Source organism: Fomitopsis serialis (genome assembly GCF_022376445.1).
Source record: "Fomitopsis serialis strain Sig1Antser10 chromosome Unknown B0H18scaffold_137, whole genome shotgun sequence".
NCBI lineage: Eukaryota > Fungi > Basidiomycota > Agaricomycetes > Polyporales > Fomitopsidaceae > Fomitopsis > Fomitopsis serialis.
Window position 1 is genome coordinate 1 of NW_025955097.1, and position 26,672 is coordinate 26,672.

The following is a 26,672-nucleotide window of genomic DNA, read 5'->3' on the forward strand; positions in this document are numbered from 1 at the left end:
TCGACGGAACTCGTGCGCACCGTGAGCTCGCAGGCGCGCGACAGGCTCGACGGGCCAGTGCGAGATGCCCGAACCGAAGTACTCCGTGTCGAGGCTCTCGAGCTTAGGGAGGATGCGGAGGATCTCGAGGATCGCGCTCGTCGGCGCGCCCTTCAGGCGGAGTGAGCGGAGATGCGCGAGGTGCGAGAAGACGGAGACGAGGATCGACGCGGGGACGCCGGCGGTGCGCTGCATGGAAAGCTGCGAGTGAGATCGGTGATGGAGTACGTGACTTGAGACGACACCGACCCCCAGCTCCAGGTGGGTCAGCGTCGAGCCCAGATGCTCCGACCACCCCTGCAGCACCCGCGGCTGCCCCTCCATCACCCACAGCGCGACCCTCGTCAGCCCGCGAAACTCTTGCAGCTTGTCCCACACGGCCTCGCTGAGCCCCATGTACGTGCGGATCGTCAGCTGCTTCAGCTTCAGGCCCTTGAGGATGTTCAGGAACGCGAGCAGCACCTCGTCGTTGTGCGACGCGTCGGGGCTCTGGTCGCTCCAGCTGAAGCTCTGGATGTTCGTGCATAGCTTCAGCGCCTGCTCGCAGTCGTGCAGCAGCTCCGGCTTGCTGAATCCAATCGCCCCTGCGCACTCGCTCAGCTCCCTCTCGACGCGCGCGCCCTGCTGCTCACCTGTCTCTCGGACATGGCGCACGTATCTGGCGTATTCCGGCTTCTTCAGCAGTGTGCTCGCCGGGGCAGACCGCCGATCGCTGTCACGGCGCATACGTATCAACGAGTAGCGGACGCTGCGACAATACGTACTCCAAGCCGTGTCTTCATCACACGCGAGTCCAGCGTCCGGTACAAGAGCGGTGTCGCCGCCGCATGGAAGGTGCTGTGGAGCTGTGTGCACACATGCAGATCGCGCCGATCGACGAGGTGCTCGAAGATCAGCGGCAGGATGTCGATGGGGATCTTCAGCGGGTCGAACGCCGCCTCCGCCCTGTCGCCTTCATCTCGCCTGGCGGCGACCCAGCCTCACTGGCACTCGTGCGCACACGCTTCATCGTGGGTTCTATATCATGGACGGGAGTCAGTTCGGTGGGTCTGGCAGCAGTACGTAGACCATGTATAAGCGTGTGCGCTGACCGATACGCCGAGGCATGCGCGCCCCGAACTTCGCGGTTCACGCACGCTCGCAGCGTTCTGGATCTAGAACCCGCAATGTGGATGCAACGTTCAAAATCCCGCACACCAACCGCGCAAAACGCAGTCGACACGCGAGCGATGACGTCTGCCGACTGATGAAAGAAGTTCGACGTGCACAACAAGGCTGCAGGAAGACGTGCGGGGGCTTGTGCCGTTATATTGTGACGACATGTCAGAACGAGGGTGCTCGTCGTGGGGAAAAGGTCCGCGTAGTGGACCTTCGATGTAATGCCGGGCCTATCGACTACTAGGTACGCATACTGCGGGCATGCAGCCTCACGTAGCGCAATCCGCTGTAGCTGTCATAACTAAGCACCCCCGATATCATGACTGGCGCTGAGAGGGCAGGCTCATCCGGATCGAACCGTTGAGCACGCCCCTCAGGCAATAGTAGCAGATGTCACGGTGACACGAGGGCAGCGATGAGTAGTATCGCCGTGATTATGCTGTCTAGCGTGGAAGATTGAACGGCCCCGGGTGTGGGGGTTTCGACCACGGGAGACCGTGACATAGCACCGTACAGCTACGTTAGGTCGGATGACACTGGGGCGGTCGAGCAGTAGCATATCGTCTCGGCCACAAAGACAAAATCGTCAGCGAAGCTGGCAGTCGATGTAGTGCCCAGCAAGTGCGACTAGTTGCGCATACTGAGGGCAGGCGGCTTCACGTAGCATCGCTATTGCGGAAGCGCTGCGACCGAGTACCCCCGAACTCTCAGCGAGGTAGACTCATCCTGCTCTGATAATTAGAGCAGTAGCAGGCACCATGTTGTCTAGAGCACGACAATATCTATTGTCGCTCCATAAAGGCAGTCTACAGTGGAAGGCCGCACGGTAACCTTCAGCGTAAATCATGAGGTAGAGTGATAGCACAGCAACTAAGCTGCAACCATCGTAGGCTGCCTGGGCAGCGATAAAGTTCGCCTCGGTTACCGAATTGCCCAGGACACTGTCCTACAATGCTGGAGACCATACCAGCACACTGGACAAAGTAACCCTGCGACAACTGGCGCGTGGATACATGGGGGAGCATGAGAGATCGACCGGGTATTTGCCTAGTGTGCAGGTGTTTCCATAGGATGCATCATGACCATACGAAATAATATTGAAGCTTCGCAGACGTTACGGCGTGTCGAGACAGCGCACAACGCCTGACAGCCCCAGACCAATAAAGAACGGATGAACCTGGTTCACTTGCCTAATAGTTATGCTCCAGTCGATGAGATATTCTGAGCGAACCGTCTGTGACAATTCTATGAATGGTCGGCGATACAGCAATGCGCACTGCTGGCAGTACTCACCGGAACAGGCGCCTGGAATGCTACGTCCGTACGCACGTTCGCTGTCCAATATGAACCGTCTACAAGTGCTGTAGAAATAATCCTATAACTCGTCAGCGACACAGCCGTGCGCGCTGCAGGCAACGCTCACTGAAACGGTGCTTGGAGTGCTCAGTCCGGCGACTGCGCAGACATCGTCGTGGGGGAGCAGAGACAAGCAGTGTGGGGGTCGAGGCCATCACTGAACCCGAGTGTAAGTAGGGCGAGTCTGCGAAGGCCTCGGTCCTCGCCGTTAGCGGCATCTCAGCCGCTGAACCAGGAGTCAGGACCCCACATCCAAATATGGAAACCTCTGATATCGACTTTCCGTCACGCTATCACGTGTGACGGCTCTAGGCCCATATCTCCGTGAACTTTGCAAAGTGAAGCTCTCCTTCTCAGTTCTAGACATTGAACTATTCTCACCATGTTCTATCTCGTCGGATTGGGTCTGTGCGATGAAAAGGACATCACAGTGCGAGGGCTGGAGGTAGATCATATCTTTTTTCCTGTCGAATTAATATGGATTGGCTGAAATGACATGCCAGGTGGTTAAACGCTCTTCGAGAGTCTATCTCGAGGCCTATACGAGCATCCTAATGGTCCAAAAAGAACGACTGGTAAGTGCAACCGAATGTTCTTATCCATCTTCTGACACTCATACGTCTAAGGAAGCATTTTACGGCAAAGAGCTGATCCTCGCCGATCGCAACATGGTCGAGACTGAAAGCGACGAAATCCTACGAGATGCCGACAAGGAGGACGTGTCCCTGCTCGTCGTCGGCGATCCATTTGGGTAGGACCCACGCCTCGACCACGGATTCTTTTCTGACCGCAATCAGGGCGACGACGCACACGGACATCATCATCCGGGCGCGCTCGCTGAAAATACCGACGCGGGTCATCCACAACGCGTCCATCATGAACGCCGTCGGAGCCTGTGGTCTGCAATTGTACAACTTCGGACAGACGGTGTCCTTGGTGTTCTTCACCGAGACGTGGAAGCCGGACAGCTTCTACGACCGCATCAAAGAGAACATGGGCCTGGGCATGCACACCCTCGTCCTATTAGACATCAAAGTGAAAGAGCAAAGCGAGGAGAATCTAGCAAGGTAACTCGACGCCGGAATGCAGCTGATGAACGGCTCATTGACCTGCACGCGTAGAGGAAGGAAAATCTACGAGCCCCCGAGGTACATGTCCATCCCCCAAGCGGTCTCGCAGATCGCAGAGATCGAAGCCCTCCGCGGGGAAGGGGTGCTCAAGCCAGAAGCGACCCTAGCAGTCGGGCTATCTAGAATTGGCGGCGAAGAGCACCAGCGCATCGTGTGCGGGACGCTGGAGGAGCTTCTCACACAGCCGCCGGAGCTTTTCGGGGAGCCGCTGCACAGCCTAATCATCGTCGGGAAGCGGCTGCATGACCTGGAGGTCGAGTATGCGGAGGAGTATGCGGTCAACAGGGAGACGTGGCGGAGCGTCGCGCAGTCTGTGTACGGTTGCGCACTTGATCGGTGACTTAGACCGTTCGAGGCTGGAAACGGACGATCGACATGGACTTGTTTAGCAGAGCTTTTCTCGGAGGTAGGTGATTTCTTCGCACGGAAACAGACAGGTTCGTTACTCGTCTTGAGCGCGATCACTCATTATGGACCAGACATCGCACAGTACACATTGAAGTTGTAAACCCCCGGCCGCTCCTGGAACCGGAACCCGTGCCGCTCAGGAGTGCATTGCGCAACGAGGACGCCGTCTCTTTCCATTCTTACCCTCATGCTCCCCTTCGGATCCACCTGATGTGACAGCTTCGAGACTCCCGAGGGTACCTCAACGATTTGGGCGTCATGCCCATCGTCCGACGACGAGGTTGTGACGACCGCTGGAGCCATGGCGAACACGACGACCCAGATCATGTCATCCGTCTAGTCGGAAATTTCGAGACCGAATGGTCAGATGACGATGATACAGTAGACGCAGGGTACAACGCACTAGCTCCCAATCCCGCGGCCGAGGCACAGGGTCGTCGGTAACAGCGCTCTTAAGATGCGGTCGCGCCCACATGTATATCGTATCCGCCTCTATGGCAGGGTATACGCCTTCCTTGAACGCACGAGCGTAGTACCTAGCGAGGTGTAGCCATGGCTCGTGCGGGAAGCCGTCGACCCACGCCTGAGAGTTGGGCTGGGCACCTTTGATGGGCCCTACGTAATGTGATTCGCCGTAGTCTGTGCACGGTGGTCAACGATACGCGGAAGGCGGTGGGAATAGAGAAGGGCGGACCGTTGTAGGATATGATCTGCACGATGTCTATCTGGTCCCGCATGGCGATTAGCTGTTCCCACCTGCGGACGAAGAGCCAGTCGTCGCCACGATATATCCACTGACATACAGGTCACAGCCAGGCCCTTAAAAATAGAGCACATGAGGAACCTCTACGCACGTTCTTATTCCAGGAGTCAGGCCCGTAGTGCTGACCATCGTCGTCAGCCATAGCGCTACTGCAGGGTTCGGAGAAGGGTGTACCGTGAAGAACCACGGCGTGACCGCAGCCATGAACGTCCGCCCGCCCAGGTGTTTGAGGTGGACGAGATCACCGTCTAGTCTAGGCATGCGAATTTCGTGGCGGGGCGACTGGGGAGTCAAACGTGTAGACCAGCCTCCGTTCCACTGCATATATGCCGTCCGACATTCTGAATGTTGGGCGCACACCATCATCGGAATATGGCTTACGTTGAAGAACCCGTCCATCGAAGACACGGCAGGATACCGTGCAGGGTCGATGAAAAATGCGGGTACGAAGTGAATCTGATAAAGTCGAGCATTCTATCTAACCCGCTTAAAAGCGAACGCACTTTACCGACTGCAGCCTCTACGACTCCCTTGACGAAGTTCCAGGCACTGTTCAAGTCTTTCTGTCCGAAACGACTCTTCCCCCCGGAGAAGGTCGATAAGAGGACCTTTCCAATAAACCGGAGCTGATGTGGATGTCCAGCGAATCGCGACACATGGTCTCGGATGAGGAGGGCATCGTCGACACTTGCCCCAGGGATAGAGCTGAGCAAAGCGAGCGTCGTTGGGCAGAGAGCTCAGATCGTGGAACATAGGCCGGGACGCACGTCATGTCCAAACTCAGGAACACCCTGAATGGCTGTGAAGTTCTCGCTCGACGCGCCGCTTCATAACAATCAGCGACACGCGATATTTGCCATTCTTCCTTGCCGATGTTGAGCGCGAAACCATCGCTGAAGAGCCATGAGTCGATCAGCGATCCACTCTATGGTTATATGCGCACCACTTACATCCCGTTCTCACTTGCGAGCGTGATATCCTCCACCCAGTCTTGTATCGTGTACGGCTACGTGGACATCATGGGTACCGTGCTGCGCACGATTTTCCGATGGCCCACATACGTAGGTATTTCCGACCATGAAGCTAGAAATCACCCGGTCATCTCGAGTATCAGAGGCATGGGTACAACATCCGTGTACATACTGTGCAACAACCAGTTTCTCTCGCGGCGCGGCCATATCCAAACAGGCAAGCTGTGTGAATCTGCTATCCAGATATCAGAACTGAGTACTTCTGCTTGCCAACGAGATTCCGGAAGTTGTGTTTCGCTCAGATGTCACTCGGAACAGCAAGTCGGAGTCTTGACAATCGCCGCAAGTTGACGATGGATGTGGCCTCGCGTGCCCAGGTCTCTCAAGTGTCGTCAGTCGTATATCACAGGAAAATAGAGTTCGAGATGGGATGAATTAATGGATGTTCGAGAACAAGGTGAGAAGGAAGAGACAACGACCGTGACGTCACGAGGACGCATCTGCCAGATCCAGATCTGCACACTCACTTCCGGGCGCTAAAGTCCACGTATCGAACCAATTCATATCTTCACGCATAGCGGGCGTGGGCTGAACTCAATTCTCGAGAACCGAGTAATGTACACATACTCATTGTCATGTATCCTACAAAAACTGGGGAAACCGAAATTATGACACTAACTGGTTGGTACAAAATATGGAGGTGTGGTATGGCAGACTCGGAGGCCACGAGGGCCTGCATGGAGTAGATTCAGAATATCTCATGTCAGTGCGATTTGACCATCAGCATGTTCACAACTCTCAGCCTGTCTTCAAGTTGAGGAGGCACTAGCACGTGGGTGTCAACTGTCTTCAGACGGCCGCAGGCAGCGAGGAAGGGGTGGTGTAGCTTGGCTGCGTCGCGTCCTAATCGTTCCAATTTCCGGTGTACACGACTTTGACGTATTCCAGACTTGCCCTGTGGCACGCATAACAGCTAGCCGTGAGCAAGGGTACAACTTCGGACTCGTGACACTCACCGAAGGCATGCGTGTAGGCCCTTCAGACGCTTTCCCTTGAAGAGGGAACGTCGACCACGGGAGGGACGCACCACCACTGACCCGCCCCCCGGACCCGTCGATGAGGAGGTGCAGGCTGGACTCGCCTCCGTCCGCTGTCTGTTCGCAGGTCTTCCGTCGGCGCGTGTCGACGGGGCTCGTTCGATCTCGGTGATCCTCCGCGCTGTGTACTCCTCGTCGGCGGTGCTCGCCATCGTCGCGTTGTTCCAGTTTTCGTCCACGGGGCCTTTTGCGCCACGGTCAAGGTTGTAAGGAAACAGTCCGCGAGGGACTGGGCGTTCCAGGTTGCCCGCGAAACACCTGGCCTGCCGGTGACTGACTAGTGCCGCGCAATCCACGTCTACCAGAGGGGCACTGCATCCATGTAAGTAAGCGCGAAACGAGAACGGCCCGCCGAGCACTCACCGATCGGTTGCATCCCTTAGCAAGCCTCAGACCTGCTGGATGACCTTCCTCGTGGCGACCAACTCGTACTGGCGGAACACAACCCGCCAACCGTCCCGCCGCGTCCGCTCCTGATGAGGTCGTTTTGGCGGTGGCCAGGTACAGTGTGGCTCGCTCGTACGGCCCCCCATGGCTGTCGGACGACTTGGAGGCCGTATTAGAGCCGGGCGGGGCGCAGTCGGGTCTGACGCGTTCCGATATAGGCAGCTCGACTGTCTGTACACTGAGCAGGCGACGTGGGTCAGCGGTGCCAACAAGCGAAGATGAGGCGGAACATACTAGGTGGCCAGATGCGCGGTGCGCATTCTTGACGATTGGATCAGGAAGCGGGGAGAGTATGCGTCTGGGTCGAGTGCGGAGGTGGACTTGGAGACGGGTGTACATGTTCGTAGCGTGCGAGAAAGTGCTTGAGAGGGGTGGTTGAGGGCCTCTGCCCGTGGTGCGCCCTTTTATGCGTTTCGAGAGCGTCGGTGGCCAGTCGTTGCCGGAGGAACAATGGCCTCGTGGATCGCATGCATCGCCAGATACAGTATGGTACGCCGTGGTGGGCCACCTGTGGTCAAAGCGGCCAGGGGCCAGCGGTGGCTCAAACACGGGGCCGGCCTCGGTGCGTCATCCGAGGGCTTTGTCGTCCCGATCGGTGAGGAACGGTGGCCACATCTAGGGACTGATCTGCCCACGCAGTTTCAGATCGACGCCGCGGAACATTAATCAAACACGGACGTACCAGGACTGCTGTCTTCCAAGCCTCGTTAGGACGGATGCATACGTAGGCAAGTATGATGTTGGTGTGCGGCTAGTGCTGTATGCCTACAGTCGGCGTGGTGGTCTCTAAGTGAGACGACGAGGGCGGCCAATGAAGAATTGCGCGGTGCGTCACAACCTCTTTGGGCGCGACGGACGTTGAGCTCAACGTCCAGACTCCGAGTCGTCGTTATCGAAGCGTGGGCGGTATGCACGGAGGGTGACAATTCCCACGGTCGCTGGCACGGTGCAGGCGCATGAGTGTCGGTGAGCGTGGCTGGCCGACAAGAGACAGAGGGCGGCCGGAGTCGCGAAAGCAAGCGATGAGGCGCGTCGGCGGGAGAAGACGACGCGGTCAGGTGACAGCGCCACCTTCGGAGAGCGCGCGACCGTCGTCCTCCACCGCTGTGTCCCTAGGGGGGCAATCCCGGCTTGCGCCCCTAGGAGAAGGACGCCGGAGAGCCGAGTATGACCAGTATGCCTCTCACTTATTTCTTCTTTATTCTCTATTTATTATCATGCGAGCTACGTCCCGACCTCAGACCACACCACTAGACACTGCTTCAGGCTTCATTCCCCGACTTGACTGCCTATCCATTACAGTACAGATCCTCACGCGTACATACTACTACACTACCCTCGAACGGGGCGCAGGCCTGGGCGGCGCGTTTAAACGCCCGCCCTTGCACAGGCCGGCGTCCGCCGCGTCTTAGCACGTTGTTTGCTTGCTGCGGTTAATAAATGCTGAATTCATCATCATCATCATCCACCGCTGTGTCCCCGTCGTGTCACTTTGTCCTCGGCCCTATCACTGTCACTGTCTGCCCTGAAGACAACCCCCGTGCCTAACTGATAAGTGTACCCAGCAAGACACAGGCACAATGACAACTTCGACCGTGGCCGCAAGTAACGACGAAGGCCACGCACCCCATCTCAGTGGGGTGTTATGCATTATGGTCGTACGCAGGCCGACGGAAATACATGGATAACTATTGTTGCTATGTACAGAATGCCACGGGCGATGGGCAGGACGTATGTTATTGAGCCGCATCACGGTATGTACAGTGCGTATCTCTGAGGAGGGTGGCATCCTCGCGGGTGTCGTCACGAGAGACACGCAGTTGCAGTGAGAGGCAGGTGACCACACGAACGGTGGCCTATGGACGCAGGTGCGAGAAGGCCAAAGGTCAAGTCGTTCGTGTGTAGGTTGGATGTGTCCTCGTTTCCTGCACGTTGACTGACTTTCCCTTGCTGTAGCAACATACAGGATATACTGAGCAAAACAACCCAAGCTGTAGGTGCTTTGGAGGTTCTGTTCGCAGTGCAACCTTCACCCGTACGCGCCCTACGTTAAATCGCAAGGCTGACGTCCTCAATCCTAGATCGACGAGTTTTCCGATTCCTCCCGCAAGGGCTACGCGACAGGCGTCCGAAGACACACCACGATCTGGAGGACATGTCGGGGTCTGTGACGGCGACACGGCTGTTCCAGACTTGGACAATACCTGTGCTCTCTCATGACAGCCGGTGCACAGGCCTGGCTGGCGGACGTTGCGGAACATCAACGTTTCAACACTTCCGACGCTGCGCCCAGAGGCTGACGGCGTCCCCGTTCGAGTGGGCTGACGTCCGAAAGTGGAAGCCGATCGAGGGTGACGGCGATCGTCGAACCAAGTTCAACATGTCAGCCTCCCGCCATATATAACCCGCCCGTGTTCGACTTTCCCCCCTCATCCAACTTGAACTTAACCACCACCAGCCCACTGCGTATCACACATGTTCCCTCTCATCTTACTTTTAGGCGGCGCGCTGGCCCTCGTCAGCGTGCTGCCCAGCCTCCCTCCGACGTTCAACGTCGAGCTCATCCCCGGTACACTCCTCCTGACGCCGGCCGTCATGGACGACTTCCTGTTGTACCTGCCCGCCAGGTGAGTGTCGTTGGCACCTCCCATCTCATCGCGTTTGACTTACCTATGTGTCAGCCCCGCAGTGGAGGGCACCGCGGCTGTCGTCGGCGATATCGTCGACAACACCGCAGCCGTCGTAGGCGACATTGTCAACACCGTTCGCAACTCGGCGGCTCAGGTTTCCCCGGAATTCATCTGGTTATCGGACATGTCGCTCAGCGACATCGGTTACGGGTGCGTGCCCTCGCTCTCCAGTGGACCATTCTCATGACACTTGGCCGACATAGCCCGGCTTACATCGACCTCAACCTTGTCCTCGTCGACACCCTCGGCGGGATGGACATGGCCAACGGTACTGGCGACCTGTTGGTCATGGACTCTCCCGTCGTGACTGCCTTCGAGGACAAGGCTGATCCCAACAACGGTTCTCACAACGTGGGTGAGGATGAGCCCGTCACGGCCATCCCTCCCCTCAACGTCGACGACGAGGTGCGCGACATCGTCACCTCTAACTCGACGGACAAGGCCATCGTCGATGTCGCCGCCACCGACGACATCGACGACGGCTGCGATGGCGGGACAGACTGCCCTCACGAGGTGACAGAATACGAGATTATGTTGTTCATCCTCCTCGTCGCTGTCTGGATTTGGGCCGTGCCCGGGATCCTGTCGTACTCCCTTCCTCCCATCGTATCGCTCCTCAGCCGTCTTCCCATCATCCGCATCCTCGTAGACGACCTTCGCCAAGAATTCGCGTACGGGTGGTTCTCCCCGCTCTTCCTCGCGTACCGATTCGCAGGGGTCTACTTCCTCGAGGAGATCCTGCTGGGTCCGTTATTCGCGGATCCGTTCAAGCGTATCAAGCGGCTGATGGAATATGGACGGATCGACACGATGTTCATGGCGCAGGAGTTCCTCATCCTGTACTGGTGGGCGTGGTGGGAGCTGGTGGTCCCCATGGAGCGTGTGGCGGCCCAGGTGCAGATGGGCGTGGTGGATGTGGATATTGTGGAGGAGTGGGTGATGCACGAAACGGACGGGGGCGCACACAGGCGGTCCTCGGAGACAGGCGGACTATCCGGTCCCTGGGCGTTGAAGGTCCTGTCTTCTTTCCACAAAGGTGTGTGCTAGTCGGTTACGTCTCTCCGATCGCTTACCAGGATTCTCAGTGCCTGAGAAGTTGTTGTTCAACGACCACGGCATCGCGAGGCGCTTCGTGCGTCCGGAGACGACTGAGCTCTTCGGCGACCTCGACTGAGCTGCGTGCGTACGACCTTGCTTCGTACAAGTAGTGGCGACACGGTCGCTGGGTCGGAACGCTCGGCGACGAGAGTACAACCTCGTCAATGCTATGTATCACATAGGACACTGCATATCTCGAAGTAGGTGATTCGCCCTGCTGTTTGCATCCGGCTCTAATCCGCCATTTACAGGACTGTTGCGTCTTCAAATCGGTTTAACGGTCCTGGCGCGCCGCTGATTTGCCTGCTTAGGATGTATCGAGTCTGGTACTCGTCGTACAACCCAAGCACGCGATCTGCGGCGCATTCCCTGTATTGCATACGATAATATATCGATCTGTACTCTACAGCGTATCTTGCTTGACAATGTACTCTGGAGGCGGATCGTTACTGGTGTGTACTCAATACTCAACACTGGCAGCAGCCCCGTCGTTCGACGAGGTTCAACATCAGTGCGAAGCACACCGGTAAGTATATATGGAGGTGTGGTACAGCTAATATAAAGCCACGGCACACAGCCTGGGTGGTTGTGTGGCCCCGTTCTACGTTTGAACGGTGTCGAACGAGATGTACGACTCCTGACGCCGCGGCGGACGAACAAGCAGCGCATTCTTTGCTAGCCGCTGAGCAACCGTTGACTCCTCCGCCCGATTCGCACTGCTGTCTCCTCAGTGGCCGAGAAAGCCGCATCTCAATCCTGGGGTATGTTCCGCACGACGTACGAATGACGATCCTCCCCTGTGCGCCTGCCTTGTTAATCTGCTAACGAGCACCACCAGCACCGTATATATCCTCGAACGTGTGTGATGAAGCCGGCTGGACCGTCCTCGGTTGGTGTTGAGGCTAGGTATCTGTACGGCGTCCCGCGCGTCGTCTGTGCGGCCAGCCGGGGGCGTCCACGCGAGGCTAGACCCTCTAGATATGGTCTAAGAACCGCTACAACATCCCTGTAAGTATCAATGAAGGTCGTCAGTGGCCCGCGCGTAGATGAACGGTACCACGAGTGCTCACCGATCCGCTAGGTCCCTTTGCCACACCGGTGCATGCATGGTTCGTGGCTGAGACTGAGAGGACGCCGCCACGGGCTCTGCGCACTGCTTAGTTACACTACGTATGCTGTTGGGCCGGGGCGTGCTGGTACATGTTGAGACCGTCCGACTTGATGTTGAGGGCTGTTCCCAACGAAGTGGCCTGTCTCGGTGTCCCGTCGGTAGGCGTGGCGCAGGCCCCGTAAGTCAGCAGATGCAGGAGCAGCGGAGGAGGCAGGTCGCCCGCGGAGGAGCTCATCCGGAGACGCCTACAGGAGGCCCGGCGAACGGGGGTCGGGCGTTGTCCTTCTCGACGAGTAGCCATGTACCGAGGGACCGTCGTGTGCCACGCAATGCGCTTCTGCCCGGCCGCTCGCATTGATCGCCGCGGCAGTGAGGGAGTGCGGGGGAAGACTCGGGCCCCGACGCGGAGAGGATGTGCGTGTGCGGCACGCCGGTGACAGAGGAGCTGCCCGGCGTGTTGCGGGGCCTGCATGCGTCGTGCGCAGCTTTTGAACAGCGGCGCGGTCGTGCTCCACGAGCTCCGTGTCGGGGCGTCCTGCGGGTCTTACTCTGCTCACGCCCTCTCGCTCGGCGTGGCCCGACGGACTGGATGGCCTATACACTGCGTGGACGACGCGTTAGAGAGACACGCGACTCGCGAGTAAGAAAGCGCCACAACGTACTAGGTGGGTAAACCCGGGGTGCGCATTCTTGACGATTGGAATCATTGGACTAGGAAGCCCGAAGGATATTCGTCGAATACGTCTGAGACGCCGCTGGTGAGGATGGATGGTGGGCATACTACTGTGGATGAGGGCTCGTATCGACTCAGGCGGAAGTTGGAAGTGCTGGAGACTCGGAGGGAGCGGGAAGTTGTTGAACCTTGGCCGCGCTCTGCCGGCCTTTTATGCCAATGGGGACCGTCGGTGGCCAGCACTAACCAAATTGGAGTTAGTCTCGAGGATGGCATAGGTCGCCGCATCTGGTAGATCGATACAGTGGCCCATCTGTGGTCAAAGTCCGAGTCAGGTCAAAGTGATCGAGAAACGGAAGTGGGGCACTTAGTAACAGCTAGTCCTTCAGGCCTTCAGGCCTCAGGCCTCGATGCGTTAGCCGAGCTGTTTGTCGTCCAAATCAGTAAAAGATGTGGTCGCAAGGGGCAACTTCTATGCTCTTCTAAGTTCTATGGCCTCCAGGGCGGTGGCAGTCCGAGTCACTGTCCGAAGCTGGCAGTCAGACGCTTTCAAGATTGAAGTCAGCCCGGGACTCGATGGGCTGAGGAGGCTTGCATCGATATTGCTAAGTCTCTTCCCCAAGAGAAGCAGCATAGTAGTCATGTCGCCGGGAGGCGATTGATGCACTGCGGCGTCGAGGCACACTTGACTAGCCTGAGCCGGCGGAAGTCTGAGTGAACAAAGATTGCATGACTTCACACTTGTACTGATGCAATGCTCGTCCTTCCGTAGTAGTTAGTCACGGTATTAGTAAGGCAACTCGTCGGTACCGTATACGCACATTGAGCTCCCCAGACGAGAGGTCAAACAGAAAACAGCGAGTACTAAGTTGTGATACAGCTGAGAGCGGGTTGGAGGGCAACGTATCCGATGGCGCGCGCGAGCCCGCCTTACAGAATATAGTCTCAGTTGTGGCTACATATATAGATGTCATACTTATCGTTACCGAGCGTGAATGTGAACAGTACAACTACACGACCTCCAGGGTCTCGTAACAACAACACAGGGTATCGAAGAAGACCAAAAAACCGAAGCACTCATGTCACCAAAATCGAAGAAAGGCGTCTGACAGCACAGCGGGCGACACCACATAGAGTTGCAGTATCCACCATCGAAGCATAGCCATGGACGATCTAATCAAGTCCATCTTCCCCGAAATCCCACTCTCCCTTATCATTACCACCTGTCGCAGACATATCCTTCGCCTTCTGAGCAAGAGCAGCAAGCTCTGCCGGTTGATCAGGCTTGGAGGACTCGCCTGGTTGGGGAGGTTCAGAGGTGGCTCCCGTGTTGTCCTGCCACGCTCCTGGGATCGGCGACCCGTCCTTCCCTTCCTGGTCCTGCTTCTCTTCGCTATGCGTCCCACCTATGATGCCGCCCCACACAGATGCCTTCCCTTGAACCTTCGCTATCATGGCGGAGTACCTGCCGGGTATCACAATCGATGCATTCTTCTTGTGCGCGGGGTTGGGCAAGTCTGTGATGATCGTCGGCTTCGGGGTCGGCGCGCGAGTCGTCTCTGTGGCAGCGCCTGCAGGCTTCTCGTTCTCTGCGGGTGGCATGGTAGATGGTTGGTCTACAGTCGTAGTGGACGGTGCGTTCTTGTTCTCGGCATTTGCTGGAGGTACAGGATGTCCCTTGCCCCAAGCGCTTGGCTTCGGGGATTGCGTACGAGCCAACTCTGCAGCCGGACTAGCAGGCTTGTCCGCTGCTGCTTGTGTCGCGCTGGGACCTTTGTTCTTACCCCAAGGGTTTGGCTTCGGGGTCTGCGTACGAGGAGACTCTGAAGCAGCACTTGTAGGCTTACCACCTACTGCTGATGTCGCACCGTTAACCTTGTTCGTCCCCCAAGCGTTGAGCTTCGGTGTCGCGGTACGAGGTGGCTCCGCGACAGGACCGGCGGGCTTCTCTGCAACTGGCGTCGCAGCAGGAGTCTTGTTCTCACCCTGAGCGTTTGGCTGCGGTGTCGTGCTGGGGGCTGGTTCTGAAGCAGAGCCGTTGTCCGTGGCCGTCGTAGAAGCTGGTTGGCTGGGCGTCGCAGCAGGCGTCTCGGTCTTGCCCCAGGCATTCGGCTTCGAGGGCGTTGCTGGACCCGGCGACGCGGCTGTATCGATGAGCTGCTCGCCCTCCGTACCAGGCGTAGACGAAGTAGGTTGATCTCCACTCGACGATGACGCCGGGGTCTCGGTTTCGGGGTTCGTCTTCACGTCACCAGCTGCAGGTGTCGCTTCGCCAGCCGTCTGCGAGGTGGACGCATCGCCATTCGTAGGCTGCGGTGTGTTCTCGGCGGGCGCCTCGGTGTCGCCTGCAGGAGGGGCAGATACGTCTGCAGGTTCTGTCTGATTATCCTTTACGTTTTCGTCTGCCACGTTGCTCCCCTCAGAGGCTGCTTTGTCCTCTTTTACGGAGGATTCCGTCTTATCACTGCCCTCCGGGACAGGGTCTGATCCACCCTCTGGCGTCGTTACCGATGCATCTGTACTCGTGTTGGTGTTGTCGGTAGACTGTGGTGGTGTTGCGGCGTCGGTGGGGACCTCTGCGGGCGCACCCTCACCAGGAGCAGCAACGCTCTCCGAGACTCCGCTACTAGCCTGAGCATCCGAAGAGGGCTCTGCTGGGGTAGTGCCAGAAGATGAATCAACAACGGTAGCAGACGCATCAACGAGTTCGGGCGTCTCTGTCGTCGGAGCCGTAACAGTCAAGGATTCTTCAACACCTCCCTCCGTTTTACGTTCGCCATCTGCCTGCAGGTCCTGATCACTGCCCGCAGGAGCGACAGCCTCATGCTGTGAAGGGTCCGAAGCCTGTTCCTCCCCTACATCGGGAGCGCTCGAGACGATTTCTTTCGGCTGGTCAGCAGGCGCCGCCGTCTCGTCCGCGTTCTGGGGTTGCTGAGGTTGAGCAGTGGTCGGTGTAGAAGTAGTAACGTCAACAAGGATGGGAGCATCGGATTGCGAATGCGACGAAGTAACATCGGGAGTAAGGGTACTATTGCCCGAAGGCTCCGAGTCATTTAGGCTTCTTTCCTCCCCTGGGTCCCCCCTGTTGCCATTGGGAGTTGCGCGCCCTTCTTTTGCGCCGCCTTCTTCTCCTGCTGTCGCTTCCTTTTCTGGTTTTCCTTCTTTGTCGGCGCCTTCCCCGGTTTCTCCGGCTCGTCCTTTTCCACCAGCGGCATCTCCAGAACCGGCGTCTCGACCACCGGCGTTGGCGCCGACGGTGTCTCGACCACCGGGGTTTCGACTGTTGGCGTCTGCACCGCCGGCGAGGGTGCCCGTGGCGGCGGCTCCAGCGGAGGTGGGTGTACCGTTCCCTGCATTGGAGCAAATACAGAGTTCAGTCTCCCGCTGAGAATAGTAGGGGAAGAGTTCGAGGCGAATTGACCTGGGGATTTTGCTGCATCCTTAGCAGCCGTGACGGTGGGCGTCGACGACGGACCGAAGGTCGAGTCAACCGCCGTCGTTGCTGCGCTGTGAGAAGGGGCGGCGAGCGTAGGCTTCTTGGGGGTCGTGAAAGTACGGTTCATGCCGTTCATAGCAGGGATCGTGAAGGCGGACGCGCTCCCAATGTTCTCGAGCGGCGTAAGGGAAGGGGAGGGCGGGCCCGCAGTGATGCCAAAAACATCCTTGATGATGGAGACCATATCCTCGCCCCCGGCAGTCACGGGCGAGGAGCAGAGCTGACCGGGGCTGCCCGACGGCCTACCCCGCGCGGACTCTCGGGCGGTCGCCAGAAGCAGCGCTGTCTCGAGACCGAGCTGGCGGCCCTCCTTGATGGACAGCGGCTCGGGCCGCATGCACATCGCGATATACGAAGGGATGAGGAGCTTCTTGTCCAGCTCGTACGCCTGGTAGAGCTCGATCTTACGCAGCGCCGGGATCTCGAACTTCTCGAGCTCCCGTACGCAGAGCTTCTTGACTTCCGCGAACCGCCAGTCGAATGCCAACTTCAGGATGGCTGACCAATCTTCAACGGTAGCGTCGTAAATGGAGTATTTCCTGGCACACGGCGTGAGGTGGTGCAGGAAACAACTGGGATCGACTCACGGGTTGTAGAACACCCAGAGAAATCGTGCAAAGTCGTTGGCCAAGACATCCTCCAGAGGGAATGCGTGCGCGTCTGTCGAGCCCTTCGGCTGCTGCCCAGGAGGTGCAGCGACGGCGAACTTCTCGCGGAAGAATGCCGACTCGCGCTCGAAGAAGTAACGATGTACACGGAAAAGGTAGTTCTCAACCTGCACCGCCGTCGTCAGCACACACGACGACAGTCCAAGCGCAGTCAGCGATACGCACCAGGAAATGAATGTCTCCGCCGGAGAGATAGTACTTCGGATGCCGCTTCACCTTCTCCAGCGAGGTGTCGACAGAAATGTTGTAGTTGTGGGCCATTGGAGGCTGAAGCATAGGGATAGCGGTCGTGATGATGGGCGGGGCCAAAGATATGAAGGGCAAAAATCCGAGCCTCTTCACCGCCGCACACGTGTGGGCCTCATGTCGGGACCCGACACATCAGAATTCGAAAAGGCACATAGCCCGTCGCCAAAGATCGGTTTGTTCATCGTGGAAAGAGGAATACACGTTGCAGAGGCCGAGACACGGCGTCTGCACCCTCTTTACGTCCATTACAAACCGCAAAGAATGGATTTCTGACTGCGTTAGTATAGCGAGTAACAACAGATCTAGTGGTACAAGTGAGCGTTAATTACATAACACAAAGGCGACCCATTGTTTATCAAACAACGCAGAGCGTCTTCCACTGACCCGGACCATGGACAATCCTGCGGAGCGTGGTCGAGGCATGGATCACTAGATGTGAGCATCAGCACATAGCCAACGATGAAGGGCTGGTATCGAGGACGTAAGATGAGCGTAACAACAACAGTGTACATGTACGACTCATCGCGAACCCATCAACGAGCGAATTTGACGACAGGTAGATAGGTCTCGCTTTTAGAAGTAATACAGAGGAAGGACAACATTCGTGTGATGCCATGCGTCCAACAGCAGGAAGATGGTTAAGGTTGCTGTGCACAAACGTTCCCTACACCTGGTGGTCGGAACTAGGTGGTTTACCTATGGACCAGGTGTGCGACAGTTCCGCCTGGCCTCCACAGGCCGCAGCTGCATCATGATATGGTCCGGTATGACAAAGCCTGAGCTCGAAACGCAGATGCGAGCGCTGAGCAAGTGGGACTCACGATAGAACACATCACCACCGGGTAAGGCAACCGGAGCTAGCGTGTAAACAAGGTCCAGGCGTAAGAACAGTGTTTAAAGTCCTTGAGCGTCCAGCAGTCAATCAAGGTTCGCACACAAGTCTTCTGCAAGCGGTCGTCAGGAGGACATCCACAGTATACTGAAAGTGATGACGGCGTTGACGCTGCTTGCTGGCCTGTATGCAAGCCGACGTTGAACAGGGTGGGCATGGAAACACGGAGTAGCTAAGGGCCCAACAAGCCACAGAGATGAGGAACATATGTCGAAGTTTGCAGTGGACGGCAGATACGGGCGAGGGGAACAGAAGACGAGCCGTGGTGGTTCAGGCATGATGAACGATTGTGGGGAGACAGCATCCCCCAGGATGCCACGGTCACCACAAGTCCACGAGTCTGACCCCGACTAACACACATTCCGGCGCAGACGACGGAGGCAAGTGTCGCAGATGAAGGTACAGTAGGTTCCGGTGGGGTCCATGGCCAGAAGCGCACCGTTGGGTTTCGCGCATCGCTCTGTCGCCTCTGCGTGGCCCGTACAGCAAATAAGACTGTCAGTGACTAATGAGCAGAGATTCCCTATGTGACAAAACTGCTCTCACTTAGCTCGGTGTCATGTCCAACCTTCCTGTACAACTTGAATGTAGGTTCCTCCTGTGGTAACAACAGTCGGCTTCAGGTCGTATCCGGCGCCACGATTGACTATAGCGCACAAAATTAATGCACATAGATGCAAGTCAAGCGATTATTTTGCGAAAGGCGCGAGATATCCAGAGGCCGTAGGACAGCGCCTCGAGGTCGGAGGAAGAGGAAGGAGGAAGAGGAGGAAGATCAAGCGCTCATGACAACTCTGTACTTGCCTCTTTTGCCACATCTTTGCTCGTCTGAATCTCCGTGCAGTTGGCTTGGTTGACAAGTTCTCCCTTTCCCTCTCAAAATGTCGAAGCAGGTCTCCATAAAAATTGAATTCAGTGGAGGGCTCGAGCTGCTCTTCGACAACCAGCGATCGCATCGCGTCGTCCTCCCTGCCCGCGTCTCCGCCACACCCGCGGACGCGAAGAGGAGCCTCAAGGACGACGCGGGGGCAGCGGAGGGAGACGGCCGGCCTGTGGACGTGGCGTATCTCATCCTATGGCTGAAGGATAACCTGCTGAAGGAGAGGGAGGAGCTGTTCGTCGAGAGCGGAACCGTGTACGTTCTTCTAACTTACCATGCATCTGGTCCGTCGACTGAAGGAAGGGCAATGTCGGCCGTTCGTTCGTCAGGCGACCAGGGATTCTTGTCCTCGTGAACGACACGGATTGGGAGCTGGAGGGTGAGGGGGACTACCAGCTCAAAGACGGAGACGAGATCGTATTCATCTCGACGCTGCACGGAGGATGAAGACATGTCGGATCCGTGGCGACCATATGTGAGCCATAAATTGCAACCGTGAGCCGTTGGTTGATCTGCCTGTTTTATTCTCAGTAATATAGGCATCGATCTCGTCCGTTTCAACATCGGAACGAGCGAACACTGGTACGACTCACACAATATAGCCTGGGACACGGCGGCTCAGGCGTGTAGAGGGTAGGCAGGACGAGGAAGGGGCTGAACAAGGTGGCAGATGGGGATACGAGGATCCCTTCACATGGTCAAGGAACACAGAGCGGGACAGCGGGTGCAGGCAAGCAGAAGATTGAGAGCGTTCGTTGTCTCGGGTTCAGCGAGTACTGACATGTATGTAATTACATCTGCACGCTACTGGTAACATCGTGGTACAGTAGAGGCTATATTCTGTCGTACTGCCTACATCGATCGTTGACCGTCTACGCCTGACTGGAAGGAGACTAAGGACATGCCGACGGAACGCACGTACAACGGTGACATTTAGCTCGTCGCCTGCGCTTGTAACGGCGATGCAGTAGGATGAAGCGAAACGATGAGGTGGATGAAACCGTGATGGAACTTAACGATAGTATGAATGCGCACCGTCAACCTTAACTACGATACCATCCCGGGATCGTCGAACACGATACTAGAGCAGACCTCATGCGCATAAGTTGGATGGTGTCAGGATTCACGACCACCAGTGCTCAACGGCAGGAGACGGCTCGCCTCCCGGGCTGCCGTTCGCACTACACACCATCCCGACGCGCGTTCCACTAGCAGTGAGAGTAGGGAAGCACGCCGACATGGTCTCGACCCAGTCCACGAGACGTTCAGCAGGACATTGCGCGTTGAAGGTGATCTTTAGCTCGGGGTCCTCCGCCGCGAGACTGGCGAGGGCCCCGTCCAGACCGGCGCACTGCTCCGGGACGGCATTCTCGGGTTCGAGCTCACCGAGGAGGAAGCGCATGCGGGGCGTGAGCAGCATCCTCCAGCGTAAAAATGCCGTTAGGCACTCCGAGACGCTGGTCTTCGATTGCAGGATCGAAGGAGCATCGACGTCCACGCATTTGATGTTCAAAGTAGTAGTGGGGACGGCTGGGGTAGCAGGGGTGGTCAAACGTCAAGGTCAGGTTTGTCCGAATCCCGCGGGAGACGTACCACTGTCATCCCGGACATCAATTACGAGTCTTTTCTTCAAAACCTGGAGCCCCACTTTGTGTCATAGAGGTACCCCGCCAGCAGAGAGAATTCCGACTGGAATCCGAGACGCTCAAGGGTGTGATTGGTAAGAGTGAGCCGGTCGATGATGACCGCAAAGGGCCAGCGTAACGCATACACTTGCCACATGGCGACGTAGAAAATCTTGAACGAGTATAAATTGGCTACGAGCTTGCCGATTCTAATTTTCTTGTAGATCGGCTTCCACTGCCGCTCAGTCCATTCGACGACAGTGCCTTGCGCATTGTAACTTGAGAGGTGGAAGGAGGACCTTCGAGGCGACGAGGACAGAATATCGATCAAGTCTGATCCAACCTGTCCATATCCGGTCTCGGACCAGTGCAGGTGCAGGTGAGCCACCTACATAGATGCGACCAGTGAGTGAGTAGATGTATATGCGATCTGCAGAGCCCGAGTAGCGCGAGATCACCCACCTTGCTCGCGAGCACTGCGACTGCGTTCTCTACGGCGGGAACAGTGGCGATCGGCCGATCGAGATTCTCCAGCCGTAGCGTCTCCACTGCAGTGAACTGCTCGAGCAGGCCGGGCAGCCTGGCGTCAGCCAACAGCGACCGGTCCTCATGCCCAAGCATCTCGGCATATTTCCGCCCAAGCAGAGATCGCGGACGAGACTGGGGATGCTACTGGATCCCGGTAACTCGGAAGAGAGCAAGGCTTGAAAGGTAGTGATGTCCTCGCCTTCAGCGAACCTGATAGACGAGAATATGTGCTTGCGAGACGCAGGAAACCATGCACGCGACACACGACTGCATGCCCTCAGCGTAGAGGGGTCCTCCCGACATAAGTCGATTATCGCCTCGCAGAGCTCCAGAGGAAGCGTTCGCGAGCCGAACGGGCGAGGTTGCATGGGGCAGAACGTACCACGGACTCGGGACTCCGACGACGGGATGTAGTCGCGACGAGGAGGAAGAGGAGGAGGAGGAGAAAGAGGAGGAGGGGATGAAGTACTCTGTACCGTGGGACTCACGCGCCACATCGCGTCGCGCACTGGCACAACGGCAAGGGAAGGCACTACCTACAGTAATCACAATTCGTCATGACTGGCGAACCACTAGCCGCGCAACGCTAGCATTTGGATCTCTAGTCGATACGTGAAAGAAAAACTAGGTGCCAGTGAGGAGGACTTTGGCGCAGGATGGACAGCATGCACAACAGCCGTCCCGGCCCGGCTCAGGGCGGCTTATCAGACCGGTACCAACAATATATTGAAGAAATCGAAGACAGAACTCGAGGCTACGCCGTCTTCAGGGTTGCGCTCGCCAACCAAAGCCGACAGATACTTATGTAGAACCGAAGTGAAGACTTCCTTTGTTGGTCGTGAGGGCCAAGCCCTATGTGGTGCACATTCTAGCAGTAAATGGAAGGGATGTACGTGGGCTGAGCGCTGAAGCTTGGTATATGCTCGTGGGTATGTAACAGTACAGCAACATCAGCAAAAGTGCCGGATAATTATCTCACAAGCGGCGAGTTGTGTTACTTACCTCGTAAGATTTGACATTCGCTCCAGATATAACTAGAGAGAACGGGAAGACTGCAAGAGGTGGTGTTGGATGTAGATAGCTTTCTGAGATGCCATTGTAAGTCGACAACGTACCAGACTTGTGAAGACATGCGCAGAGAATTGGCACCGCTTGGTGCCGCTTTTAAGATGAGCGCAGACGGCGAGAGCGGACGCGTAATCTGTCTAGATACTATGAGTATCGTCGAGTCAGCATGTCAGCGCGATCTCCGGAATAAATTGAATTAGGACCATTCAAGTTTCAGGCTGCGCGGCATGTACCCATCATGTATGACACAGTTCCTGAGGTATATGCTGACCTATCAATATAGATTTCGATCGGAAACGGGGAAGTTGCAGGCACGTACGGGCCTATGCAGCGCGGGTAGGCTCAGAGCGGCGACGAGGCGCATACTACAGGCTGTTCAGGTCATCCTTCGGGCACAAAAGTCGCCTTTGGGGCCTATGCAGGCAGTTGCGAACGAGGGCATGAAAACAGCGTAAAGGATGGGGAGGTACACCCTCAAGGCCTCATGGCACGGTGTGACTTAGCAGCACATCGAAGTCCGCGTCCTGGACCTCAGCCGCAGTGCTCGACTGCACGCGGTCACGTGGGCGCATATAGCCAGTCTTGAGATCTTGAGACGCTGTGTCGTCTCTCAAATTCTTCTTCCACAACCACCATCCTCTCACTTGCACACTCCGACATTGTCCTCCAAGTACCTCGCTCTCGCCATCCCCTTTACTGATTGTGAACCAACTCTATTGTCGCCGCTGTTATCCCCGCCCGCCGGTTCCACCTGCCCGATCTCACGCGCCCACCCGCCCTTGCATGCCTGCCCAACCATCGATCTCTCTTGATTGTTCTCATCACACTTCTATCCCGCTCGCCTCGTCCTTTAACTCGTTTGCGCTGGGGGTGCTGCTCCTGGTGCATATACACATTGTGCTGTCGTCAATGAAGTCGACGATGGCCGCGACCCCAGCCCCGGCCCTCAGGAAGAGCATCAGTATATGCATGGGTATCCCGTACTCTACCCGGGCCCGTACCCGCCCGGGTACAAACCCGCCGCAGCGGGTACGGGTGTGCGCGGTTGGCGCGGTTGGCATGGACAAGGCAAGGTCGAGCGGGTGAGCAGGCTACGGGCAAGCATTCGAGAAAGCGAGTACTTATGGGTGAGCGGATAAGAACAGGCGGGCGAGGAGCCGCGAGGAAGCGAGCCGAGGCGAGCGGACGAGAGGGTAGGCAAGTAGGCGAGGAGGCGGGTGAGTAGACGAGGTGGCAGGAGAACCAGCAAGAAGGTGAGCGCGGGCGGGCAACAACAATCCAGCGGCGAGTGGACGAGCGGGCGGGAAAGGGCGAGCGAGTGCGTAATGAGCCGAGCGCAGGCTGGCGAGAAGCCGAGGGTAGGCAGGTGAGTGGGCGAACCAGCAGACCGGCGGGCTACTAGCTAACAAGAGGGCGAGCTAAAGCCGACAAGACTAGTGAACACGCTCTTGAACTCCACTGAGCTGTCCCCGCCGAGGGACTACAGCCGCCGCGACCACGAGCAGCTCGACAAACTCACCGTCATCGACATTCCGGGCCTCGGCTTCAATGACTATGTCAACAAGCGCGACTCGCGAAGTTCAACCTCAGGACTTCACCACTTCCGCCACTGGAATCTCGGTGAGTACCTACCCTCTTCTGTTCGCATTGTCATCTAGTTAGTGATGCTTATTTAGCTGCTCGATCTGCGTCGTTGCGCGTGACCATTCAAGGGCTTCTGCCCACAGTATTGTCGGTATTTCTCGACTCGGACCCTCATTCTGCTCATATACTTTGCACCAGAGTTCATTCGCCACGTCTGGCGCTCAGCTCGTATCATCCCATTCCTCTCTTCCAGTTTTGATCTCGCGGTCTCGCCTCGTCAGCATCGCGCCGGTAGTACGTTCAGCGAGTGTGTACGTTATTTGACGGTGTGTAAAGGCTGTATTATATTTTTTGTACCTGCATATGTGGGTATGAATCTCTGTCAGCGATGTGCGATGTATGGTGAAGCCGAACGCGTTGAAAGGTAAAGACAGTGACTGGAACCGAAATGCGGTGGACATTGTCTGGTCGAGACAGTACGTATTTCTTGTGTTCTCTCGGTGATATCTTACCTTCGCTGACACATCTCTTTCCGGCCATTAGCACCGCTGCACGATGCGGCGAGGGAACTGAAGATGACAAATACATGGTAAGTCATCGCAACCCAACACGAAAGTAGTGCAAGAAAAAGGGCAACTAATACAGATAAGCAAGACAGGACAGATTTCACATACAATGTGCGATAATGTGAGATCTGCGTCGTGCACTTTTGGCGATGAAGAGGATTAGGGGTGAATATAATCGGTGTAGCGGTAGCCATAGTGGCTTGTGTGTACAGTAGTGATATGTGCGAAAAAACCATCGTGGTCACGAACAAATGGAGGGAACTCCTGCAGGAGACAACGCACTGTCGATGCGGCGTTCCGATGAACGTCGGCGAAAATATGGTAGGAGATCCCAAACAGTGAAGACATGAGTGCAAGCGTGAACAACGGGACGAACGGTAAGGCTCGCGTCATCGACGTAAGAGCGAGACGCATGGTACATATCGCATACACGAACTAGGACGAGGTGAGGTGACCAGGTGTCGTCATCTGTGAACAGAGGCGCAGTAAGCGCAACAGCCAGCACGACCGCGATCATATTGTGCTTACACAGACATGCAGGAACTCAGCGCGATACGCTATGACCACCTATGCTCGGCGACGGGACGCCGATCGCCTTTTGGACAGTTTCTCGTGGTACTGCAGACCATCTCGACGCGCGTTCCGCAAACGATGAGGGTAGGGAAGCAAGCCGAGATGGCCGCGATCCAATCCGCGAGACGTTCAGGGGTACATTGCACGTCGAAGGAGATTTCCATTTCGGGGTCTTCGGCTGCCAAACCAGCGAGGACATGGTCCAGTCCGGCGCACTGCCGCGGAACAGCGTTCGCGGGTTTGGACCCGTCTAGAACGAAGCGTATGCAGGGCGCGAGCAGCGTTCTGCAGTACAGCAGCTGCGTCAAGGACTCTGAGAAGACGGTCCTAGACTGCAGGATCGTAGGGGCGCTGATCTCTATGGACCGGATGTTCAGAGTGGTAGCAGTGAAGCCTAAGATTACCGATGCAGTCAGGCACCACGATGTATTGCCCAGGTCGAACGACATACCCTTGTCATCTTCTCTTGAGCGGGAACCGGACCTCAGCACGGAGATCTGACTTTCCGTATACAACAATTCATCTTCCAAATCTCTGAAATCGCGCTCCACGTCGTGCAGAGGATATCCAAGTGGGTCTTCGGTCAGAGTGAGCCGTTCGATGGTGGCCGCAAACGGCCAGCGGAATGCATATGTCTTGAGCATCGCCGAGTAGAACCTGATGTACGAGTCCCAATGGGCTACCATCCTGCCGATGCTGATCGTCGGGTTGATGGGTTTCCTCAACTCGAGCCTATCCCACGGAAGTTTGCTATCCTGCGGAGTATAACCTGTGAAGTAGACGGAAGACCTTCGAGGCGAAGAGGAGAGTATATGGATCAAGTCTACACTATCGTCGGTATTGGCCCAGTGCAGATGAAGGCAAGCCACCTACACATGTCCACGGTGAAAGATTATCAGCAACCCCCACGCTTGCAGAGCCTGCAGACGTAAGCGGGCGGCAAGGAACACATACCTGACTCGCGATCACTGTGACGGCGTCCGATGCTGCAGGCAGGATAGTGTATAGTGACCAACAGACGTTCTCCAGTCGCAACGTCTGCACCGAGGTAAACTTCTCGAGCAGGCTGAGCAGCTCCGCGTCATCCAGCACCGTAGGCCGGCTACCCACGATCTCTTCCTCCTCCTCTTTTCCCAAGCAGAGATCACGTACAAGGTGAGGTATGCGGTTTGAATTCAACATCGGTGAAGAGACTATCGCCTGGAAAGAGATGATTTCCCTGTGTTCGCCAAATCTGACAAACGAGAATTTGTGCATGCGGGATGTCGGTAGCCATGCGCGCGATACAAGACTACATGTCTTCAGCGTAGAAGAGTACTCCCACGCGAAGTCAATGACCGCTTCGCAGAGCTCCTGAGGAAGAGTCGGGGTGCGCTGTCCTGTGCAGACGCTATTCCTCGGAGACATCAAGTATTTCGGACGTGACGAGGACGTGATCAGCCTGGTTCAAGTTCGCTTTATTATTCAAGTCAGTTATTAGATTCCTGAGCACATACCTGGTCCCAGAATCGATGGTAGCTAGCCCTGCTAGTATGTACTCGACAGCCGCGTCGACATAAGTAGTGGGCACCAGGGCAGACCGGCCAGCAGCGTCAGTCAATC

At 56.7% G+C, this 26,672-nt stretch overlaps 8 protein-coding genes across 8 annotated transcripts; 2 read left to right on the forward strand and 6 right to left on the reverse strand.

The window, feature by feature from the left end:
- Positions 1 to 10: 10 nt before the first annotated feature.
- On the reverse strand, positions 11 to 1,048 carry B0H18DRAFT_1124904 (uncharacterized protein; the record flags this gene model as incomplete). The annotated part of the gene is made up of 5 exons (XM_048034923.1): positions 11 to 228; positions 289 to 623; positions 672 to 787; positions 847 to 977; positions 1,040 to 1,048. Coding segments are annotated over 5 exons (809 nt in total), but the record flags the coding sequence as incomplete, so codon positions are not given.
- Positions 1,049 to 2,935: 1,887 nt separating this feature from the next.
- B0H18DRAFT_885946 (Diphthine synthase) lies at positions 2,936 to 4,023 on the forward strand (the record flags this gene model as incomplete). The annotated part of the gene is made up of 5 exons (XM_048041093.1): positions 2,936 to 2,998; positions 3,057 to 3,128; positions 3,180 to 3,304; positions 3,351 to 3,620; positions 3,675 to 4,023. The coding sequence occupies 5 exons, from the start codon at positions 2,936 to 2,938 to the stop codon at positions 4,021 to 4,023; spliced, it is 879 nt and encodes a 292-aa protein (XP_047887103.1).
- A 128-nt stretch (positions 4,024 to 4,151) lies between these two features.
- Positions 4,152 to 6,032, reverse strand: B0H18DRAFT_1124906 (glycoside hydrolase; the record flags this gene model as incomplete). Its single annotated transcript, XM_048034924.1, has 11 exons — positions 4,152 to 4,427; positions 4,495 to 4,730; positions 4,786 to 4,885; positions 4,946 to 4,975; positions 5,029 to 5,172; positions 5,236 to 5,310; positions 5,367 to 5,559; positions 5,622 to 5,747; positions 5,805 to 5,860; positions 5,916 to 5,937; positions 5,998 to 6,032. The coding sequence occupies 11 exons, from the start codon at positions 6,030 to 6,032 to the stop codon at positions 4,152 to 4,154; spliced, it is 1,293 nt and encodes a 430-aa protein (XP_047887104.1).
- A 696-nt stretch (positions 6,033 to 6,728) lies between these two features.
- On the reverse strand, positions 6,729 to 7,708 carry B0H18DRAFT_1124907 (uncharacterized protein; the record flags this gene model as incomplete). The annotated part of the gene is made up of 5 exons (XM_048034925.1): positions 6,729 to 6,780; positions 6,842 to 7,234; positions 7,286 to 7,300; positions 7,377 to 7,540; positions 7,604 to 7,708. 5 exons carry the CDS (start codon positions 7,706 to 7,708, stop codon positions 6,729 to 6,731), a joined length of 729 nt encoding a protein of 242 aa, XP_047887105.1.
- Positions 7,709 to 15,817: 8,109 nt separating this feature from the next.
- B0H18DRAFT_96695 (uncharacterized protein) lies at positions 15,818 to 17,555 on the reverse strand. Its single transcript, XM_048043386.1, has 3 exons — positions 17,271 to 17,555; positions 17,025 to 17,212; positions 15,818 to 16,976 (listed from the first exon to the last, which is right to left on the reverse strand). The coding sequence occupies exons 1-3, from the start codon at positions 17,379 to 17,381 to the stop codon at positions 15,995 to 15,997; spliced, it is 1,281 nt and encodes a 426-aa protein (XP_047887106.1). The 5' UTR covers positions 17,382 to 17,555; the 3' UTR covers positions 15,818 to 15,994.
- A 1,489-nt stretch (positions 17,556 to 19,044) lies between these two features.
- B0H18DRAFT_1041671 (ubiquitin-related modifier 1) lies at positions 19,045 to 19,800 on the forward strand. Its single transcript, XM_048030593.1, has 2 exons — positions 19,045 to 19,381; positions 19,456 to 19,800. Exons 1-2 carry the CDS (start codon positions 19,128 to 19,130, stop codon positions 19,571 to 19,573), a joined length of 372 nt encoding a protein of 123 aa, XP_047887107.1. The 5' UTR covers positions 19,045 to 19,127; the 3' UTR covers positions 19,574 to 19,800.
- A 1,246-nt stretch (positions 19,801 to 21,046) lies between these two features.
- On the reverse strand, positions 21,047 to 21,700 carry B0H18DRAFT_96796 (uncharacterized protein). The gene has a single exon (XM_048043460.1). It carries the CDS (start codon positions 21,645 to 21,647, stop codon positions 21,243 to 21,245), a length of 405 nt encoding a protein of 134 aa, XP_047887108.1. The 5' UTR covers positions 21,648 to 21,700; the 3' UTR covers positions 21,047 to 21,242.
- A 3,354-nt stretch (positions 21,701 to 25,054) lies between these two features.
- Positions 25,055 to 26,477, reverse strand: B0H18DRAFT_1124912 (uncharacterized protein; the record flags this gene model as incomplete). Its single annotated transcript, XM_048034926.1, has 3 exons — positions 25,055 to 25,464; positions 25,522 to 25,939; positions 26,025 to 26,477. The coding sequence occupies 3 exons, from the start codon at positions 26,475 to 26,477 to the stop codon at positions 25,055 to 25,057; spliced, it is 1,281 nt and encodes a 426-aa protein (XP_047887109.1).
- Between the last annotated feature and the right edge of the window lie 195 nt (positions 26,478 to 26,672).

What these genes read in the sequence shown, in the direction of transcription:
- B0H18DRAFT_96695 (XM_048043386.1), bottom strand. Translation starts at nt 17,381, where the DNA reads ATGCTTCAGCCTCCAATGGCCCACAACTACAACATTTCTGTCGACACC. An exon ending in GCGGAGACATTCATTTCCTG is followed by an intron (nt 17,213 to 17,270) that starts GTGCGTATCGCT and finishes ACGGCGGTGCAG; the next exon opens with GTTGAGAACTACCTTTTCCG. An exon ending in CTCTGGGTGTTCTACAACCC is followed by an intron (nt 16,977 to 17,024) that starts GTGAGTCGATCC and finishes GCCGTGTGCCAG; the next exon opens with GAAATACTCCATTTACGACG.
- B0H18DRAFT_1041671 (XM_048030593.1), top strand. Translation starts at nt 19,128, where the DNA reads ATGTCGAAGCAGGTCTCCATAAAAATTGAATTCAGTGGAGGGCTCGAG. An exon ending in TTCGTCGAGAGCGGAACCGT is followed by an intron (nt 19,382 to 19,455) that starts GTACGTTCTTCT and finishes TTCGTTCGTCAG; the next exon opens with GCGACCAGGGATTCTTGTCC.
- B0H18DRAFT_96796 (XM_048043460.1), bottom strand. Translation starts at nt 21,647, where the DNA reads ATGCAACCTCGCCCGTTCGGCTCGCGAACGCTTCCTCTGGAGCTCTGC.